Source organism: Rhinopithecus bieti, unplaced genomic scaffold, assembly GCF_001698545.2.
Source record: "Rhinopithecus bieti isolate Rb0 unplaced genomic scaffold, ASM169854v2 scaffold_20175, whole genome shotgun sequence".
Lineage (NCBI taxonomy): Eukaryota > Metazoa > Chordata > Mammalia > Primates > Cercopithecidae > Rhinopithecus > Rhinopithecus bieti.
Window position 1 is genome coordinate 1591720 of NW_016809984.1, and position 22568 is coordinate 1614287.

The 22568-nt window shown below is 42.7% G+C and overlaps 1 protein-coding gene across 5 annotated transcripts in view; it reads left to right on the plus strand.

Moving 5' to 3' along the window:
- MGAM (maltase-glucoamylase) overlaps positions 1-22568 on the plus strand; it is a 116364-nt gene that overhangs the window by 77796 nt on the left and 16000 nt on the right. For all 5 annotated transcript variants that reach the window (XM_017891075.1, XM_017891076.1, XM_017891079.1 and 2 more), the window contains 2 exons: positions 21235-21322; positions 22125-22263. In XM_017891075.1, the coding sequence (XP_017746564.1) occupies positions 21235-21322; positions 22125-22263 (227 nt within the window). The remainder of the gene's footprint in view (positions 1-21234; positions 21323-22124; positions 22264-22568) is intronic.

The following is a 22568-nucleotide window of genomic DNA, read 5'->3' on the forward strand; positions in this document are numbered from 1 at the left end:
TATAATAAAAAAAAAAAAAAAAAAAAAAAAAATGAGGAAGCAATGAAGAACTCCTTGTTGCGTAGTTTTCTTGCTAGTATGATTCCCAAAGACTCAGCTGAGAAGTCAGGGTCTTCCAGGGCAGCTCTGGGGTGGTGGTCTCTTGCTGGGACCCTGACAAGTCAGATCCTGATTCTTGGGGAAGAATCAAAGGAGATATTTCCTTTGTTTCTAACCAGGCCTCTACTTCTGATTTTCTGAGGAGAACATAGTTGAGGGCTGGCAATACAGCAAAGGGGTACAAGCAGGGAAACAAGAAGCAGAGCATGTGCTGGCCCCTTTCATCCAAGGGGACTGCAGTGAGATTAGGTGAAAACTGGAGAAGGAGGTACAATTTTGTTCCTTCTCTTATCAGTCCACTGGAGCCCAAGTCCTCGCCACTGCCCCAGGCTCCCCTTCCTGATCCTAGTCTGGATCTGCCCTTAGGGTGGTAACATGTTAAAGCTCTGTTGTGTGCTTCCCAGCCAGGCCTTCCCTAGGAAGGGGTGGCCAGCTTTCTTTAAGTGAGACTGGCCTTTATCCTGAGTGTGCATGTTGAGTCTCCCATTCAGTAACAGAAGATGTCTTTGATTGAAGAGGGAAAGACAAAAGAAATCATGGAGCAAACCGTTTAGAAAAAGATGAAATTGGGCCAGGTGCTGTAGCTCACACCTGTAATCCCATCACTTTGGGAGGCCGAGGTGAGCAGTTCACAAGGTCAGGAGATCGAGACCATCCTAGCTAAGATGGTGAAAGCCTGTCTTTACTAAAAATACAAAAAAATAGCTGGTGTAGTGGAGATCACCTGTAGTCCCAGCCACTTGGGAGGCTGAGGCAGGACAATCGTTTGAACCTGAGAGGCGGAGGTTGCAGTGAGCTGAGATTGTGCCACTGTACTCCAGCCTGGGCGATGGAATGAGCCTTTGTCTCAAGAAAAAAAAAAAAAGAAAGAGATGAAATTTTTGATGTTTAATTAAAAAGGAAGATGAATCTCATAGTTCACATTAATGAAGAAGTGTCACCTTAATTAATCTTCCCAAGTTTGGGTACCTATTACTCGTTCTAGAGCACAGCCTGGCAAACTGTGTCCTACAACAAAATCTGGTTGTTAGCCGATTTGCAAATAAAGTTTTATTGGAACACAGCCATGCATATTTGTTTGCTTGTTCTCAACAATAACAGCTTCTTGCCTGTAAAGTAGAAGCTCTCAAATGAGAGGATTTTGCCTACCAGGGGACATTTGGCAATGCCTGGAGATATTTTTGGTTGTCACAACAGGGTGCGGGTGAAGAGGCGATGCTGCTGACATCTGAGGATTCTGCTGAATATCAAAAGGCACAGGATAGCCCCATCACCAGAGAATTGTCTGGCTGCAAATCTCAATCGTGCTGAGACTGAAAAGCCCTGGTCTAGTTGAGAACATCTAGGATGGAAGGATGGTCCCTTAGGTTAGGTTTCTGATTCAGGTGAGAGAGTAGCACCTCTTTCTGTCACACATCAGGCAGATGTAGTTTGTATGGTGGAAGCAAAGGCATAGACCCTAACAAGATATGATAGCAGCCTTGCGAAATTTCATGCAGCACTGGGTGAATGCAGAATGGGTAATGGCAGGTAAGTGGTGAAGGGTGATGAGCAGGCATAAGTTCAGAGGGGAGGATGAGATGTCTGGCAGGATGAGTTGTTCAGGGAGGGGCCTGTCCTCTCCTTCTTCATCTCTTACCTTCTTCTGCCCACAGGGTGTGGATATGAATGCAAGAGGAGAGTGGAAGACCTTGCCAGCCCCTCTTGACCACATTAATCTTCACGTCCGTGGGGGCTATATCCTGCCCTGTCAAGAGCCTGCACTGAACACCCACTTAAGGTGAATGACAGGACTCAGATTTTCCTTTACATGTCAGTTAGCTCAACAATGTGTAATGAAGTTCACCAAAACGTAAGCATCACTCTCAAGCCCACATGCAATATTATTCAGCACTTGTTTTTCTTTGTTTGCTTGTTTGTATGTTAATCTTTTTTCAGACTCTATACTCTGACTAATTATTAATAACCCTTTGAAGTCTAAGGGAGTGAGATGATAGGTCTCAGAATGTCATTTTTAATCTCCCATCTGAGATGAAGTCAAAATAGGAACAGCCACAATTCACAACAGCTTTGCAGAAGCTGCTGTTTTAGAACTGTATCCGATGGATTTTGAAAGACTGTAGTTCATGTCCTTCCTTAAACCCTTTGAATTTCTTTTTTTTTTTTCTTTTTGAGCTGGAGGATCGCTCTGTCGCCCAGGCTGGAGAGCAGTGGCAGGATCTCAGCTCACTGCAAGCTCCGCCTCCCGGGTTCATGCCATTCTCCTGCCTCCGCCTCCTGAGTAGCTGGTACTACAGGTACCCTCCACTGAGCCCAGCTAATTTTTTTTGTATTTTTAGTAGAGACGGGGTTTCACTGTGTTAGCCAGGATGGTCTTGATCTACTGACCTCGTGATCCGCCCGCCTCGGCCTCCCAAAGTGCTGGGATTACAGGCGTGAGCCACCGCGCCCGGCTGAATTTCTTTTCAAAACACGCTAACAGCCAGGTGATCAGCCTCCTTCGTTTGCCAGGACTGTTGGAATTTTAGTACGAGAAGTCTCCCGTCTTGGGGTGCTTCTCATTTCTGAGAACCATCTGCTGCTAGTATCTTTCCCAGTTTGAAATTTGATGGAAATATTCTCAACTCAGTTGGCAAAATTCTCTGACTCCTGTCTTTGTCTCTTGAATCTTGTTCCCCACAGTCGAAAGAACCCTCTTGGTCTTATCATTGCCCTAGATGAGAACAAAGAAGCAAAAGGAGAACTTTTCTGGGATGATGGGCAAACGAAGGGTGAGTGCTGTTACGATCATGTTGCTGTTTCCAAACCCGCACCTGTGACTTATGGTCCTTCCCTCCTGCTGGTCATTGAGCTGTGGGAGAAATCTCAGCAGGCACAGCAGCAAGAGTCACTGAAGTATTTTGTTTCTGGTCGCACCATTCAGGGATAGTGGTAGATGAACTGCAAATGAACAGAAAGTACATTTGTACCTCTAATAATTCTCCCCTTAGCCAGTGATATCTATAATAGGCTCTCATTTTATTGTCAGTAGGTGCTTAGATGAAAAGGTTTCAAGACTGTTCCCTAATTCAATGTTAATGTCTTCCTCCCAAAATTCTTATGAGCAAATGTTGGCGATATAAAAATCATGCCCCTGCCAGTGAGGCAGTGAGAATATACTGTTCCAGTGTGTACTCATCTAGCCATACATTTTAGCCTATTGGTGGCTCCCATATACTAACAATTCTTGTGCTTCAAGTTTAGGAAATAGATTTCCTTGAAGCATATTCCTTGGAAGCACTTGGAAGGGAATCTTTGCAATGTTCCAGTAGGAAAGAGAAGGAAAAAACAATGGCTTGGCCTTGGAGACGCTTGTCCATCTAATCTAATATGTAGATTAAAATTTATTTATTTATTTAGTTGTAAAATATTTAGTTGGCAAATAAAGATTGAATATATTTAAGAGGGACAATGTGAGGATTTAATATACGTAGGCATAGTATAGTGATTACCACAGCTATTTTAATGAACACATCCATCACCACCAATGCTGCAGACTGGATCCCCAGAACTTAGTCATCTACTAACAGAACATTTGTACCCTTGACCATCATCTCCCCATTTTCCATGGCTGCAGGCTCTAAGAACAACTGTTGTAGGCTCTGCTTCTAAGAGATGGACTCTTTTAGATTCCACATATAAGTGAGACCATGCAGTATTTGACTTTCTGTCTCTGGCTTATTTCACTTCGTATAATGTCCTCCAGAGTCATTCATGCTGTTGCAAATGGCAGAATGTTCTACTTTTTATGTCTGAAAAATATTTTACTGTATATACGTCCCAGAATATGTTTATCTATTCATCCACCGATAGACACTTAGGCTGTTTTCTTATCTTGGCTACTGTGAGGAAAGAAATTAAAAACTTAAATGTAAGGGCTAAAATTGTAAAGCTCCTAGAAGAAAACATCGAAAAAACCTCCTTGACGTAGTCTTGGCAGTGACTCTTTGGATATGACACCAAAAGCAAAGGCAAAATGACAAAAAGGTAACAAGCATGACTACATCAAATAAAAGGCTCCTGCACAGCAAAAGAAACAATCAACAATGTGAAAAGGCAAACTACAGAATGGATAAAAATCTTTTCAAACCATATATCTCAGAAGAGATTAGTATAAAAAATATGGAACTCATGCAACTGCAAAAGATCCAGTGACCCAATTACAAACTGGGTGAAGGACCTGAACAGTTGTTTTTCCAAGGAAGACATACAAGTGGCTAACTGGTATGTGAAAAGATGCTCAACATCAGGAAATGACAGAAATTGCAAATCAAAAATCACAGTGACATATCCCCTCACACCTGTTAGCATGGAAATCGTAAAAACGGTAAGAGATAAGTGCTGGGGAGGGTGTGGAGAAAATGGAATTTTTTAGACTGTTGGTGGGAATGTAAATTATTACAGCTGTTATGCAAAATAGTATGGAGGTTCCTCAGAAAATTAAAAACAGATCTTCCCTGCAATCCCATGAAATCCCGCTTCTGGGTGTATATCCAGAGAACAGGAAACCAGTATCTTTAAGAGATATACTCACTCCTCCCATATTCATTACAGCATTATTTGCAACAGCCAAGGTATGGAAACATTCTAAGTGTAGATTGATGAATGAATACAATGGAATATTATTTATGCATAAGGAAACGGAAATACTGCCATTTGTGACATGAGGATGTAACTGAAAAGAGTGGGGGTGTGAAATCTGTTTTTCTGTGGTGGGCAAGCCAGAATCTGACTTGACTTTCTCTCACTTGCAGATACTGTGGCCAATAAAGTGTATCTTTTATGTGAGTTTTCTGTCACTCAAGTGAGTAACATATTTTTCTGAATCTTAGGTGTGGGCTTTGGACTGACCATTAGCACATCTGTGCTTGTGTATATTGTATATGTGTGATTATATCTGTAACTTTATAGGCATTATTGGCTATGAGTGAGCACATTTCTCTTTATGATTTCATCAGAGTTTTCAAAAGAAGGCATTAATATAGCAAATAGCATTTGTAAATACAGTTTAAAAATATCTGTGTGTTTTTATGATTGTTTAAAATTAGAGGATTATCAAAATAATTTTGCATTTCTTGAGCACACTAGTAGAGAAAGCAGAGAGGCATTCAGGGCAGTGGGGGTATCCGGTCTGGAATGGAATATTTGAGTGACTTGAGAATCTGTGTATTACAGACATACCTTTAGGCATAATTGGACTTAATTGTTTTGCAGAACCGCTTGGAGGTGAATATTTCACAATCAACCTACAAGGACCCCAATAATTTAGCATTTAATGAGATTAAAATTCTTGGGACGGAGGAACCTGGTAATGTTACAGTGAAACACAATGGTGTGCCAAGTCAGACTTCTCCTACAGTCACTTATGATTCTAACCTGAAGGTAAAACCCCATTTTGTTGAGATGGTGTATTGAGAATTCTGCGTAGTATCATGGTGTTCGTTTTTGCCAAGGGTGCATGGGTTCTTGAAGGAACAGAGCAACCATGAGGCCTATTTTGGGGAAGTTAGAGGACTGGGAATAAAATGAGGTGGCCAGAGATAGAATGAGTTGGGTGTTTCCCTTCTTATTTCCTTCTCTGCCTCTCAATGTTCTTCTCTCTCTAACTGATTTCACTTCCTTTTCCCTCCAATAGAATTATAATTACAATGAGGCACAAGAAGAGCAAAGTTAGGAAAGTGGGGAACAGCCTTACATTATTAGACTGTGAAAATTATATGACTGGAATAGCATAGATAAGATTCAGTTTTGAAAACGAGGCGAGTTTGCATAGGAAACTTGTGGTCAGATTTTGGAGGGTCTTAGGTACCAACTTTATTTAATTCTCAAAGGGCCTCACGTTGATCCTTGAATGAAGCTGTGTTACTGTGTATGAGCATTGCTGGGAGTGGGAGTGGGTTTTGAGGACTAGTAGAACAGGGAAATACAAGATGGTTTAGACTGGGAGGAGACTGGGAGAAGGATGATAAATTTAAAATGGAATTTTATTATTCCAGACAAGTGAGAACTTGGGAAGTGCTGTTTAAAGAAATGTCAAAGATAAGAAAAGTATATAGAAAATATTAAATATTTGAATGAATGGTAATCAAGGAAGGTTTCAAAATTGTAGTCTTTGGGGTTACAGAAACGAAGAGGCTGGGGTGTTAAAATGCAAAGAAATATATGATTTTTTTCAGCCTCTCAATTTTGCTGTTGCTAAAATTGAAACCCAAAGAAATGAAACAGAATACCCGACTTACCCTGATGTGATTATTATGCATTGTATGCCTGAATCAACATATTTTATATAACCCATAAATATGTATACCTACTATATACCCATTAAAATTAAAAATTAAAGAAAGAAATCATTTGTTCAATGTTCTATTGAAATGAGGACATGATAACCAGATCATATGATTCTTAATGCTGTGTTCTTTCTACCACTCCACGCCAGTGTGGGATACTGGTTTGGGGACTGGAGAGCAAGGGGATCAGCTGACTTTGGGTGACACCATGTGTCATGCTAAAGAGGAAGTGCAGAAGAGAGCCTGCGTGACAAGACACAGAGGGCTAAAAGGAGTCAGGGCAGAAAAGAATAAGGGGTGATCATGATGGGTTTTATTTGACCGAGTTGTTTTCTTTATTCTATGTACAAGATTCTGCTAGAGAGGAGACATTTGCCCTGTTGCTGCTAATTAGATTCCCCCAATGTGCAGTTCTCTTCTTATAAGCTAAAGACATACGTTGGCTGGATGGTTGAATGTCTGGTCTAATTTCTATTTTTTTTTCTTGAAAAAAGCCTCAGATCTTGCAAGGCCTATCTCCTAAAGATGAATTTCCTTGTGATTTCTGCATTCCTACAGGTTGCCATTATCACAGACATCAATCTTCTCCTGGGAGAAGCATACACAGTGGAGTGGAGCATAAAGATAAGGGATGATGAAAAAATAGACTGTTACCCCGATGAGAATGGCGCTTCTGCAGAAAACTGCGCTGCCCGTGGCTGTATCTGGGAGGTAACTATGCTGCTGGGGTTCAAGTGCATGGAAATCTTCACACCTAATGTATAGTTTCTTAAGCATAGCAGTAGTACTTACATAACTACTTAAAATCCATAGAAAGGACTTCCTAAGGACATGATCTGGATGTGATGAGTAGGTGGGGACATGTGTGAAACTTTTTAAAATGAATATTTTGCTTGGAGACCAGGAATTTAAATTTATGTTATTGCCAAGTGATCAGTGATGGGCTGGTTTTATTGTGGTATAAAATGATGTTTCTACCCCCTTTTAGGTTAGAGAACTTTAAGACCACATGCTGTGCTGATCTATGACTTTATCCTTACTTTTCAGGCATCCAATTCTTCTGGAGTCCCTTTTTGCTATTTTGTCAACGATCTATACTCTGTCAATAATGTTCAATATAATTCACATGGGGCCACAGCTGACATCTCCTTAAAGTCTTCCGTTTATGCCAATGCCTTCCCCTCCACACCCGTGAACCCCCTTCGTCTGGATGTCACTTACCATAAGAATGAAATGCTGCAGTTCAAGGTAAACACAGTACATGTATCAGGTAGTGATTAGACCCTTTTCAGTTCCATTACCTTTTGTTGGTCCAGCCACAGAACCCTAAAATAAGTTAATCTTGCTACAATAGACTAGATCATTATCCAGAGAGCAGTGAGAAATCATTGAGGGAACGATGAGACCTGCCCTGATTTTCATTTGGAGAAGATTACTGTGGCTGCTGTTAGGAAGATAGTTGGGAGAGCAAGAGTGTATACAGAGAGACAAGTTGGGAGGCTGCCAGTTAAGCAGGTCAGGTGAGGGCTTAGGCTTGGACTAGACACTGGAAGGAAGGTGGAGAAGAGTGCACCTGTTTGAGATTCAGAAAGTTGGGTTACCGGGTATGGTGCTCATTGAAAGCAGGCGACAATGGAGAGGGAAGCATCAAGAGTAATGACTGTGTTGGTATCTTGCATCTTGATATGGATGGTGCTGACATGAACTGGAATAGGAATACTGAAAAGGTTTGTGCTTGATCAGTGTAAGATGATATGTTCAGTTTGGGATACTGAATTTGAGATATCTCTAAAATAGCCACCAATGTGCAGTGATTTCATTTCTTTCCAGGATTTAATTGCATTTAAGGACTAGGGATGGACTAGGTATTATGTCTGTTTTTCTATTAAATTAAGCTTCTCAAGGAGAGCAATGTGCCCTTTCCTCTTTCTGCTTCTCAAGTCTAATACAGAGCCTGGCAGATAGTTAGCGCTGTAATGTTATTGACACAGTAAGTGAAAGTGATCAGGACATTGTGACATTGCCTGAAAGGTTCTTTATAATCTGACATCAACCTGAATTCAGAGTTTTTGTACCTCCTCTAATGCAGGGATGATGCTGTAGTATGTTTGTACATCATAGCACTAGCATGTTGTAGGCACCTAATGGGTTTGAAATGAATGAACCTCCTTGGAGTTTTAGCCTTAACCATTGCCTACTCTACGTCTTGACGATACAGTAGCTCTTTCCAAAATATTTGCCTCCTTCTGTCCCACTTTAATTCTCTCTGCCTTTGCAGTTGTTATTCTTCAGCAGAATGACTTGATCTCCTTCCTTTGTTTGGTTAATGCCTACCAAGCTTTTAATACTCTAGACTGTATTTCTCCCGTGACACCATCTCAGTCTCCCAGAAACAGTGTTAGGCATTTCCTTCCCTAGAATCTCACAGCACTTCTACATAGCTGTCCCTTAGCACACATCCCCCAGTGTTGTTAGCTGCTCTCTTTCACTTCTCATTCGCATGTGAATTTTGTAAAACCATAACACTTCCTTATTCAGCTCACTTCCCTAGTGTCTTGTGCAGTGTCAGGCAGGGACATAGTAGATACTCATGAGTCAGTTTAGATACCACCTTCAGCAAGGAGATTCTGATAATTTTAATCAAATAGATTTCATTTTGGGAAGACAGGGTTTTTTTTCAATTCATAATGGTTTTAAGGTATTTTTATATACTCATATGCCCACAGAAAATAACAAGTAACATATTCATAAATACCACACTGATTCCAGAATGACTTTCCACATTAGCACTAATGTCCCATTGAGTATATTAATGTAATAGAGGCCTTAATAATGAGAAATGACAGAAAAAGTGTTTAATCTGACATTGTTACTTGTTATGTTAATTCAATCTCAGATATCATCAACTTAAAGAAGACAGAAACATAGCATCTGAACTTTTTGTCCAAAAATAAAAAAGGTTCTGCTAAGGGTATAGGTTTCAAGAGCACTATTCTTGCCTAAAATCGATTTCCTCTGGCCTAGATTTATGATCCCAACAACAATCGGTATGAAGTTCCAGTTCCTCTGAACGTACCCAGGGTGCCATCCAGCACCCCTGAGGGTCAACTCTATGATGTCCTCATTAAGAAGAATCCATTTGGGATTGAAATTCGCCGCAAGAGTAACAGGCAGTATAATGTGAGTGCTTCTAGTGTGACCAGAGTTGATGTCACCTTGCCTTCACGGCCAGGTCATCGTCCTTGGATGTATCCTGGTTCCAGCATCACATTGTCCACTCCAGACCATGGATGAGTTGTTCCTTCCAGGGACCTGTTCTCATGGAAATCTTTAGCATTCTGGGAAAGAATGACTGAGGCAGTGAGTGTGGCCTGAGGATTCATCCACAAATGTTTATGGGTGCCTTGTCTAGAGGAGTGCTGCTCCTTGTATACAGCTGAAGGTTCTCTTCTCATGGACAACCAATAATAAGTAAACATCATTTGAGTGCTATGTAGAAAAATGGCTGAGGGGTGCAAGGGGGAAGGCGGAACTGGTGTGGAGTGGCTCCCACTGTGATGGTGAGTGTGCTTGGGTTTGTATGTGGAGACCACTGAAAAGGAGCAGTACAGTGGAACAGTTGAATGAAGAATAACTCCTGGGCTTTTAGCGAGTGATATCTATGATACTTTAATTAAGTTAGTTCTGTTTTTGTTTTGGAGATAACAGGTTCGAATATAAATCAAGCAATTCTGTTGTCCTGAAAAGTAGCTGCTGGAAGAGAGAGAAAACCCATTTTTGTTTCAAAATCTTGCCTTTTTGTGTTCGTTGGACTCTCAGCTCTGTGGCTTCACCTTCAATGACATGGTTTATCCGCATCTCCACCCGCCTTCCCTCCAAGTACCTCTATGGCTTTGGGGAAACTGAGCACACATCCTATAGAAGAGACTTGGAGTGGCACACTTGGGGGATGTTCTCCCGAGACCAGCCCCCAGGGGTAAGGACAGAGCATTTGGGATCTGTGTCTCTGCTTCTCTCCACCCACACTACTCATGCTTCGGGCTTCATCTTCCCAAACTCCACTTGGTCGTCTCATTCTGGTTTTAGACGAGTGGGCCAATTCTCAGGCTTCTTTGTTTCATGTGTTTAATGGATTTCATGGAGAAAACTAGACCTATCTTAGCAAACACATTTTTGTTGAGTTTCTTTCTCAGGCATAACGTCTTTTAAACTCTTACTGCTTCTCCCCATGACTCTGCAGTACAAGAAGAATTCCTATGGTGTCCACCCCTACTACATGGGGCTGGAGGAGGACGGCAGTGCCCACGGAGTGTTCCTGCTGAACAGCAATGCCATGGGTAAGGCCGTCCAGTGCCTCCCTTATTTTGGGGGGCTACCAATCAAGTCAGTTTAGAATGTTTTTAGCCCAACTGTTCCTTGAAGTCAAAATTTTCATTTTATGGGCATTAGTGTTTATTTTTTCTTTGTCTTTAGCCTTTCTGTTTATTTCAATATAGGATCATGTGATAAGAGGATTTAACCGAACCCTCATTTTGGTAAAAATCACATAAGAAGGGATAGTAACACCACGTGGGTCCCAAATATCCTGGAGGCCAGCTCGTGGAAGCCAGTTATATAATTTGAATTAGGGTAAAACTATGGGTCAGAGAAGTTAGTCTGGGGGTATGAGGGTGTATGGTGCATTGAAAAATTACCTGTCGGGTACTATGTTTGCTATCTGGGTACCAGGATTCCTACCCAAACCTCAACATCATGCAATATTCCCATGTAACAAACGTGAATGCGTACCTCTTTATCCAAAATAAAAGTTGAAATGTAAAAATAATTTTATAAGAGTAGAATGACAAAATATAGTAAAGTACAGCAAAAGGAATCAAACCCAGAAATGGGACCTGTAGACTTCCACTGAACTTCAGTTCTGTGTGTGGATGATAGAAAATGCCTGCTCTTACCGCTCTATGATAGGGAGGGCGTAGGAAGATGGAGAATGTGTGGATTTCAGGGGTGATGTGGCAGGTTTCCCTTGTGATGTGGAAGGTTTCCATCTGGCTTGGCATTTTTCTTCATTTTCAGACGTGACGTTCCAGCCCCTGCCTGCCTTGACATACCGTACCACAGGGGGACTTCTGGACTTTTATGTGTTCTTGGGGCCAACTCCAGAGCTTGTCACCCAGCAATACACTGAGGTAGGGGGAAACCCAATTGTTTATCAAGCACTTATACAGCACATTCTGGGTGCCAGAGCCCACATCCATTAGTATGACTCTCAGATGATAACTGGAATTATTGGTCTTTCTTGGAGAGAGATTATAGAATAAGAAAAAGTAAACACATTCAGATTATCATTAAATGTATAGCCTCTGTAAGCATTGCAGAAGAGCAGATGTTATGGTGGTACTAGTGGTGGTGATGGTAGTGATAGTGTGGTGGTGGTGGTGTTTGTGGTTATGGCGTTGGTGATGGTGATGATGGCAGTAGGGGCTGACAGTGGGGACAGTGATGTGGAAATTGTGATAATAATGGTGGTAGTAGTTGTAGTGTTGGTGATGGTGGTGATAGTGGTGGGGGTGGTGGTGATGGGTGTGTTGGTGATGGTGGTAATGATGATGATGGGGTGGTGGTGGATATGGTGGTGGTAGTGGTGGTGACAATGGGGTGGTGTGAGGAGTATGGTGGTGGTAGTGGTTGTGATAATACTGATGATGGTGGGGGTGGTGATGGTGTTTGTGGTGGTGATGGTGTTTGTGTTAGTGATGGTGATGATGGTGGTTATGGTTATGGTGGTGGTAGTGACAGTGGGGTGGTGTGAGGAGTGTGATGTTGGTAATAGTGGCTGTGATGATAGTGGTGAAGGTGGGTATGGTGGTGGGGGTGGTAGTGTGGTGGTAGTGATGGTAGTGAAGGGTAATGATGATGGTAATGATGGTGGTGGAGGGCATGATGGTGGTAGTGGTGGTGATGGTGAAAATAGTGATGGTGGTGGTGACCATGGTGGTTTTGACAGCAGCAGCAAATACTTATGTACTACCTACTACACATCACTGATTTATTGCTTGCTGCCTGTTAGAGCACTTCGCACATAATAACTCCTTCAGTCCTCACAAAAGGACTCTGAGGCAGAGGCTATTATTATACCCTTATTTACAGATAAAGAAACTGAAGCACTAAGAGATTACTTAATTTTTGCCTAAAGTCACACAGGTAGCAGGATTGGAGCCTGTATGCTGAGCCAGGCATTTTGCCTCTGATTCTGGGCTTCTTAATGAGTTACCTAAAGTGTCTCTAGGAATGGAGTAAAATCAGCTTTTCCATAATTTTTAAGAAGGAGGTCAAGCCTAGCAGAAAGCTTTCTCCAAGTATCCCAGTGGCTCTATATCCTGTCAGTTTTGATGTGGATTTCAATTAGTTAGTTGTCTAGCTTGGGGCATGGAAAAATATTCTTATTACTTGATGTAAAACTTCAATCTGGTGCCTCTGTTCTGAGGACTAATATTTTCTGTCTATTTTTTCTAGTTGATTGGCCGGCCTGTGATGGTACCTTACTGGTCTTTGGGTTTCCAGCTGTGTCGCTATGGATACCAGAACGACTCTGAGATCGCCAACTTGTATGACGAGATGGTGGCCGCCCAGATCCCTTATGTACGTTCTCAGTCATAGCTCTGGAGTTTCATAAGTAACCCAGGTGCCTCTGTGTCTGGGTTCATTTGTCTAATGTTTGTGGGATTCTATGAAGACATAATGTTCTTTTTCAGACAATATCACAGTTAGCCTCACCCCAGCACAGTAATGTAGGTAAGGGTGCTTGTTTCCATCTTCTAGAGATGATAGCTCAAGACTCACCGTGACTTGCCAGAGGGAGATAGGCTGGCTCCAGGACTTTTTCTGCTATCTCATGCTTCCTTCTATTTCTTTCACATGTCTTCAAAACATTTAGTCAAAACGTCCTGGTTTCCATAAGAATAAATGATATCCCACAGTTCTTTTACTTAATTCTTGAAAAAAACTAACCCCAGTCAGACCATTGTATACGTGGATACGACCTCAGTTCCTGCAGCCCTGGTGCTGTAGCACAGTGTCCTATCGACTCTGAGCTAATCACTGATGGAATACACGGATCCTGGTATGGGTTTCCAGAGGGCAAACATATATAAATAAACCTTATCTTTCACTGGAGAGTGGGAGGAGACCCAGTCATCAGAGAATTAATCCAGTGTACCATCGCATATCTAATTTTATTCTACATTTCTATTGTTTTACAATAATTCCATTAGTGGAACATAGTGTTTCCATTAGTGGATAGTGAAATGCAATATTCCTTCTCCATAAGAATGTTGTATCTGATTTCCCTCAGGGTTGGGTATTCCAAAGCACCTATACAGTGTTGCTTTGTTTTGATATGTTTTGCAGTAGATTTACCATCCACATTGTATTAGCCCTGGGTAGTTAACAGTATTTTTTGTAAGCATGAACCACTGATACCAGGGGAAGCCTCTTGGGGGAAGTCATCACAATCACTCCTGATAGTGGCAGTTTACAAAGCACTGTCCAATCCAGTGTACTTATTTATCCTCAGAATAGCCGTGTTAGAGAGGCATTCTCATGCTATTTTATGCTGACTTAAGGTTTTTTCTATTCGATCACTGAACATTTTAAAAATTAAGTGAATTTCCCAGCACCTGTACCTAACAAATGGCAGAGCTGGGATTTGAAAGCATCAACGAGAAGCTGTCTGGAATTCCACCATGTGTGGTGGAGGGTTGTTCTCCTGTAAAGCTTGGGTGTGTACAGCAGCAGCCACTCAACTCCCCGTGTCCTCCCGCAGGACGTGCAGTATTCAGACATCGACTACATGGAGCGGCAGCTGGATTTCACCCTCAGCCCCAAGTTTGCTGGGTTTCCAGCTCTGATCAATCGCATGAAAGCTGATGGGATGCGGGTCATCCTCATTCTGGTTAGTCCTGATGTGAATGTGTGCGGTCTGTTTGGGAGCAGGTATGGGTTTTGGTGGAGAAAGAATTATACTTTATTTCCATATTGCAAGTAGATAAATTGAAGTGCAGTAAGAAGTGTGTATTTCCCAGGACTCACAGAAACTCTACAGTTCAGGTAGAAGCCAGCGAGTTCGCCCTGGAGGAGTTCTCCTTTATTCTGTTTCTCTTCATTCTCTGGCTTTGGTTTTCCCAACTGACTTATGCTTTGATTTCAGGATCCAGCCATTTCTGGCAATGAGACACAGCCCTATCCTGCCTTCACGCGGGGCTTGGAGGATGACATCTTCATCAAATACCCAAATGATGGAGACATTGTCTGGGGAAAGGTATAATCCTAAGGGATGATCCACTAGTCCCTAGCCTGAGGGTGGGTCATGGTTAGTGGGTCACACGCCTGTGTATGTTATTTCTGGCGTTTTCTATTTGGGCTCTGAGGTCAGACACTCTCCTTTTCTCAAACAATATTTGTTTACAGTTAAGAACTTTTAAAGTAATGTAAAGCATTATGGAATTCACTTTTCCATGAATCCTACATGATAATCAAAGTATCATTGCTCCTAGGACATGGTTTATATAACAATTTCTTCGGAAATCCTATGTAAGGGAAACTGTCCGTGCATTGCTACTGAGCATGTTTCTCTCCATAGGTCTGGCCCGATTTTCCTGGTGTTGTTGTGAGTGAATCTCTAGACTGGGACAGCCAAGTGGAGGTAAAAGGGTCTTTGTAAATGTGGGTGGAGTCAGGGTTTCTAGGCAGGGGCAGCTCTTCCTGGGATTCTAGACATGCCTGTACCATGGACATGGGCTTGGTAAGGGCGAAACACTTAGGGGATGTGTCTTGGGTTTCAGTCTGTGCCAATTAGTTTACATGGAGTAATACTTTACTGCCCACTGGGATGTAGATATGTGTTATTATCCTTGGGATTTAAGACCAGAGAGCTTAAATTACTTGTCCAAGGTTTTAGGTGACTTGTCCACGGTTTTAGATGACAAAGTGTTGATTTCAGTTTCATGGCTGCACATTACAAAGGCCCAAGAAGTTTCCACTTTTCCTCCGAAAAGTGCTATCTTTTCTCTGAACTAATATACTTACTGTTGTTGCCTTGGTTATCCCTTTTAAACAGTCTTCAACCCTTGAAGACTGACTAGGTCATTTTCTTTGTATATATTTTTGTTTTTTTCCCATGAACACGTTTCTCCATTTCCACACTTGTAAGTCCTCCTCTGAGCTCAATCCTTCCTTGAGTTTCTCAACTTTGCTTTTACCTCTCAGTTTCTAGCCTTATTGTAAAACCTGCTCTCTCCTGGGGACGGTTTTTTGCTTGTAATGGATCCAGGCAGCCCATGCTTCTGAACCTGAAGTTTCTTCCAGATTCACTAAGCATTTCTTGCTTGAATGAATAAATGGCTCCTTACAGGTCTAGGAAGCCTACAGCCCCATCCTCGGGCCAAGATTTGTGTCTCCTGAACTGAGGCAGCCTGTGTGCTTTACTATCAATTGTTGTGACAGTTCCCACAGGCAGGACTGTCAGGGTGGGGCCGAGGACTTCCTGGGTAGCAAGTACCTTGCCCTACCTCTTGAGCTGTTCTTCAATAATGGTTATTCTTTCTGGGCAGGAATGGTAGCAGGGCATGTGTAGCCTATGTGACCCCCACAGGAGAGCTGAGGAGACCAGGAAAAGGCCTCTTTTCTAGGACATCTGCCAGGAATTGAAGGGATAAAGAAGCTGGCCTGTGCAATCAGCAATGTGGTATATGTTGTAGAGTCTAGATACTCTCTCAGGATCAAGTATTAATCAGAGAAATATCCATGTTGTGGGAACAAATCCCAGCAGTTAATTCGGTTAGCAGCCACTCAGAAGCCCAGGTCTTCACCTCTTTTGGGAGTTCTTTCTACATAATGTGAGATCGTAGCCCACGGACAGAGATGCAGGAGAAACATTCCAGTCACCAGGAATGTGACTGGCAAGAGTTAGGCCAAATATTCATGCCTTATCCAGATAAGTTGGTTTTCAGGGCAAGTGGTGACTCCTAGAGGCAAAGACGTATATTAGACAGAACCACACGATCTGGAGCCAGGGGCTAAGGCCTGGCACAACTCCAGTAGGGTAGGGAGAACAGATGGTACTGCAGACCCGTGATGCGTTCTTCTCTGGTGTCAGTCTCTGACCTCCTGGATCCCAGAGCCAGTTGGCAGCAGTAGCACTTTTTAATTTAAAATGAGACACACTTGGGACCAGGCTGCTTGGCTATTGGACTGCATGTCTTTATTTACTGTCAGTAGATGCAGTAAAACAAAACAAACAAAACAGAACCTGGGGCAGGTTTTGAAGATTGGCAAGAACGAGTCAGACTCAGTTCAAGGCTGGTTTTCTTTTGTCTACTACTGAACAAGTATCTATCTGTTTATGTGTATCTATGTATTTATCTATCTATCTTCGATCTATCATGTCTGTGTATCTACCGGTCAATCTATTAATTCATCCACACACTCTATCTGTCTATCTATCTGTCTATCTACTTCATCTATCTGTATCTATCTGTCTATCCACTGTATCTACTCAGGTTATATCTATCTATCTATCTATCTATCTATCTATCTATCTATCTATCTATCCAGCCAGCCAGCCATCCTATTCATTTATATCTATCTGTCTGTCTGTCTATCTATCTATCAATCAGTCAATCAACTATCTATCATCTACTTTCATCTATCTGTAGTCTATCTGTCTATCCACTGCTATCTACTCAGGCTTACTATCAATCTATCTATCTATCCTATCATATCTACGTCTATCATATCCATCCATCCAGCCTCCTATTCATTTTATCTATCTGTCTGTACGATCATTCATATCCATCTATTCTCGTATCTCTACCTTTATTCGTCCACTTATCCAAATCCCTCTTCTATCTATCTACCTACCTACCTATCTATCTATCTATCTATCTATCTATCTATCATCTATCTACCTATTTATCTATCATCTATCTCTATGTATGTATGTATGTATATATGTATATATGTATATATACTATTCAAGGGAGAAGACTTAGCTTCCTGTCCTCTCATCACCTGTCACAGAAAATCACTTGAAGCTTAGGGGTCCAAGCAGCCCACATGGACACAGGAACCTGCCCATCCAAAGAAGTTCTGGGTCATGGGCTTCTTGACTTTTATCAAGTAGTCAGTATCAGAACCCCACAGTTCATCAGCCAGTAGGGGCAACACTGCCATCCTGAGGCAATTTGGAAATCTGAAGGCAGTGTTGGTTATCACAGGGACACCAGAGGCATTCAGTGGGCAGTGGGCAAGGATGCCGATAGCTCTGATTGCAGGGAATTCTCCACAAAATATTTCTCACCTCAAATGCCAGTTGTGCCCCTGATGAGAAACTCTTCATTACGGAGTCACAGAATCTGTTAGTTAGCTCATAAGAGATAAGTCTTCATAGATACGATAATTATAACTGTTGGTTGGTACAAAGGTAATTGCGGTTTTTGCCACTGAAAGTTATTAAAAGTAGGCCGGGCACAGTGGCTCACACCTGTAATCCCAGCACTTTGGGAGGCCGGTCACGAGGTCAGGAGTTCGATACCAACCTGACCAACATAGTGAAACCCCATCTGTACTAAAAATACAAAAATTAGCCAAGTGTGGTGGCACATGCTTGTAATCCCAGTTACTCAGGGGGTTGAGACAGGAGAATCACTTGAACCCGGGAGCAGAGGTTGCAGTGAGCCAAGATTGACCCTCTGCCTCCAGCCTGGGCAACAAAGCGAGACTCCATCTCAGAAAAAGAAAGAAAGTTATTAAAAGTAATGACAAAAACTGCAATTACCTTTGCACCAACCTAATATTTATATTATTAATAGTAAGACCCACTCAATGAAGCTGGTGAGGATGAAGCCACTGATGTCCAGGTCTGGCTTCACTGAACATAAAACAAACAGCCAACAGTCCCACAAAAGCAGATTTCTGAGTCCAAAGCTCCAGTGGTTTAATTCAATAAGTCTGTGATGGGATCTAGGAATTGTGTTTTGTAGCACGTGATGTGCTACAAAAAGACTGTGAGGTGATCCTGAGGCCCAGTGTGTGGGTGGGTACATCACTGTTTGAAGACTGGAGAAAGTGAAGGCAGAAGCCACAAAGGCAAGACTTGAATATGCACAGGTGTAAGGCAGAGCCAGCACCTTGGAGAATGGCAGAACATTTTTATGAAGTTGGTGGGGGTCATCATGGCTGGCCAGGTTCCCCACGTGTACCCCATATGGGATACAATTCTGACTCAGATGTGGCTGATAATCTCTTTATTCTGATTCTCCATTCCCCACCCATCCCATTGATTCTAACCCTGCCTGATCTGGAGCTCTCTGTTTCTGATGAAAGGTTCTCTTTGTCGGGTTTCCTGGTTTCTACCTCCATTTCCTCACAAAAGGCATCCCTGGCAAGCCCACTTCTCTCAGGATTCTGCGTGATGTGAGCCGCTGTCTTCTCACGTCCTTGACAGCCAAACCCATGCAGGCTGATCTATTTCTGTTTTCTCATATTCCTTTTCTTGCCCTTTATGTAGACATATGGGTTCCTACCTGCCTTTTGTCTATTGTGTATAAGAACTGGAGTTCCCCTAGACCAAGTCCTCATTCTGTTGCCTACCCCACCCTTCTCACCAGCATTCTTTAGCTCTTTAACTCTTACAATGGTGTGATTATCATAAAGGAGGCTATTTACTGAGACATACAAAGGACCATAATGTTCCATAACAAGCAACATTTATTTGCTGCTTGTAAGAGGTGTGAACCCACCATTAAACAGTGAGTATATATTTTGTGTCAAGTTCTAAGCTAAGCATTGTGCAAAATATAAATATCACTCAGATGAATATAAAACAAGCTTCTTGCTCTCAAAAGTCTACAATGTAGTTAAGAAGTTGTATCTGGCTAGGCACGGTGTCCCATGCCTGTAATCGCATCACTTTGGGAGGCTGAGGTTGGTGGATCACTTGAGGTCAGGAATTTAAGAACAGCCTGGCCAACATGAAGAAACCACCTCTCTACTAGAAATACACAAATTAGCCAGGTGTGGTGATGCGTGCCTGTAATCCTAGCTACTCAGGAGGCTGAGGCAAAAGAATCGCTTGAACCTGGAAGGCAGAGTTTTCAGTGAGCCGAGATCGCACCACTGCACTCTAGCCTGGGTGGGTGATAGAGCAAGACTCCATCTCAAAAAAAAAAAAAAAAAGAAGTTGTACCTTGAATCCGTCTTTCAGGTTAAAACAAAAACAATGCTGTTATTATCTGAAGAAAGATGAGAACAAGGGGAAGTTGAAATGTCCTCTTTAAGTCCTCTCAATTTATGTTCCAACAGCTGTAGTTGTCATGTCATTCTGAAATTGTAGAAAACACTGAGGCGTGGTGGTCTAATATCCTGAAATGTAATCTTACTCCTTCCTCCCCTCTCTCAGTGGGAATGACATAGGTGGGACTCCCTGGGAGTTTCTTCCTAATCTGTTACCATGCATCTCATGTCTGCAGTCTCTCCCTGGCTTTGTCTTTGAGTAGTGCTTAGGAAATGGCGGGACTGACGTTGAGGGTTGGGTGTCGAGTGCATGAGGTCGTGAGTTCCGGGTGTTGATTGTCATCAACCATGTGTATATGAAGAGAACAGTTTTTGGATGTTTTCCAAATGCTGGGAAGGTGTGCAAATTGCCCTAATTTCTCTTCTCAGTCTACATTTCTCTAATTAGTTAATAACATTATTTAGGCCCTGTTCAGGCCGTCTGTCACCATGCAGTTCAAGTATCTGTGTGAGCTGCATTCTCAGTGTCTGTTTGCTGTCTTATATATTTGTGTGGGACATACAAATTATATTTATATTTTACAGCTATATCGAGCTTACGTGGCCTTCCCAGACTTTTTCCGTAATTCAACTGCCAAGTGGTGGAAGAGGGAAATAGAAGAACTGTACAACAATCCACAGAATCCAGAGAGGAGCTTGAAGTTTGATGGCCTGTGGATTGTAAGTGTGTGTGTCTGTGTCTGTGTCCCTGTGGCACATGTCTATCTTTGTGTGCCTGAGTATATGTACCACTGACCTTCAGTCAAGAGGATAGTCATTGTCCAAGGAACACTTTGGACATATCAGATACTTCCTCCTCTCAGGAGTGGGACATCCCTGATAGCCCTCAGACCGTGTACCCGACCTAACACTCCTACTGTAAAACCTCTCAGGCCAGGCCGGACCAGGTGTGGTGGCTCACGCCTGTAATCCCAGTACTTTGGGAGGCTGAGGTGGGCGGATCACCTGAGGTTGGGAATTTGAGACCAGCCTGACCAACTTGGAGAAACCCTGTCTCTACTAAAAATACGAACTTAGTCGGGTGTGGTGGGGTATGCCTATAATCTCAGCTACTCGGAAGGCTGAGGCAGGAGAATCGCTTGAACATAGGAGGCAGAGTTTGCGGTGAGCTGAGATCACACCATTACACTCCAGCCTGGGAAACAAGAGCGAAGCTCCATCTCAAAAAATTGGGGGGAAAAAAAAATCCCGGAGGTAATTTACTAGGAATTTCTTGGAAATTTGATTGCCTCAGAGCCACCTGGGAAGAGATTTATTTTTTAAAACCTCTAGCCAGTCATTCTGTAGGAGTGAATTAGTCTTTCCAGCCAGTTCTCACCAGGATTTGATGAAGTTCCCAGGGCTGACATCTACAGGGATTACTGGATGTTGAACAATGTATTCACTGCTTCCTTGGCTCAGAATTGGCCGGACATAATTATCTTAAAAAGTGAGGTATGTCTGTGTTTGGCATTTCTAGGATATGAATGAACCAGCAAGCTTCGTGAATGGGGCAGTTTCTCCAGGCTGCAGGGACGCCTCTCTGAACCACCCTCCCTACATGCCACGTAAGAACCCTTGGTCTCCTGGACTGGCAGAGCTAGGACTGGAAAGATGGCCACTGGAGGAGCCCAGAGGCCAGGGTTGTGCCTGCACAGCTCAGGGCACATCCTCATGGCTGCTGTGGTTTACTGGGGACCAGAGACAAAAACGCTGCACTTGCTTTACCCAGACGGGCATGTGCAAGTGACTAGATTCATTGAGCAAATTTCCTGAAATTTGTCCAGAAAGCACTTAGCAGTGCTCATGCCACAAAGGATTCTCACAGCTAGGTTTCTTAGTTTTTCGGCTTGTGTGAATTCCATCACAGGAATTTCTTGTGTCATCAATGGGTGGGAATTATTGGCTTCCCCTTATGATGGAGCTGATGGACTTTGGAGTTATACTTGGGTTCATATCTTGGCTCCAGAAATTGTTCTCTCTAGGAGTTTTGTGACTTTTCAGAGATTATGCGATATTTCCAAATCTTGGTTTGCTAAACTGTAAAAGACAGATAATGATGTCTTCTTCATAGAATTATGGACATAATTGGCAAGTCAGAAGCCTAAAAAGGAGTCTGTCATGTAGTATTCGACAGCTGTACCTTCTTCCTTACACCTCTGCTTTCTTCAGTGAAGTTGGTGTTGGAAACACTGCAGGTGCCATTGCAGCTCAGAGCTGGGGGCTCTGTGCTCATGTCTCTGGGAAGATGGAGAGTGACACAGGCAGGACTCAAGTTTGTCTTAAGATCCAGTGTCCAATCCCTTGAGGAGAGGTCAGGGATAAATAGATTCGGGGTTGGATTTCACCTCACCCGTTCTTCCTCGTCAGATTTGGAGTCCAGGGACTGGGGCCTGAGCAGCAAGACCCTGTGCATGGAGAGTCAGCAGATCCTCCCAGACGGCTCCCCGGTGCAGCACTACAATGTGCACAACCTGTACGGGTGGTCCCAGACCAGACCCACATACGAGTGAGTCTCTGCCTTCTCCAGCTGTCACAACCCGGAGGGATTGCCAGGGACTGACATAGCCATCCTAGTTTTCTTTCATTCCCATTCCAAGAATTAAGAAGATTCTCATGACAACCGTGTAATGATTCTTATTAAACAAATGCTCATTGACATGGAGCCAGGCCCTCTGATTTAAAGGAGGAGGACAAATTTAAATAAGACATGGTCCCACCAGTGAAAAACGTAATGATCCTGGTGGGAACGACACACATGGAGACACCATAATGGTCACTCAGGGCAGCCGGCGGTACAATAGCTTTAGTTAC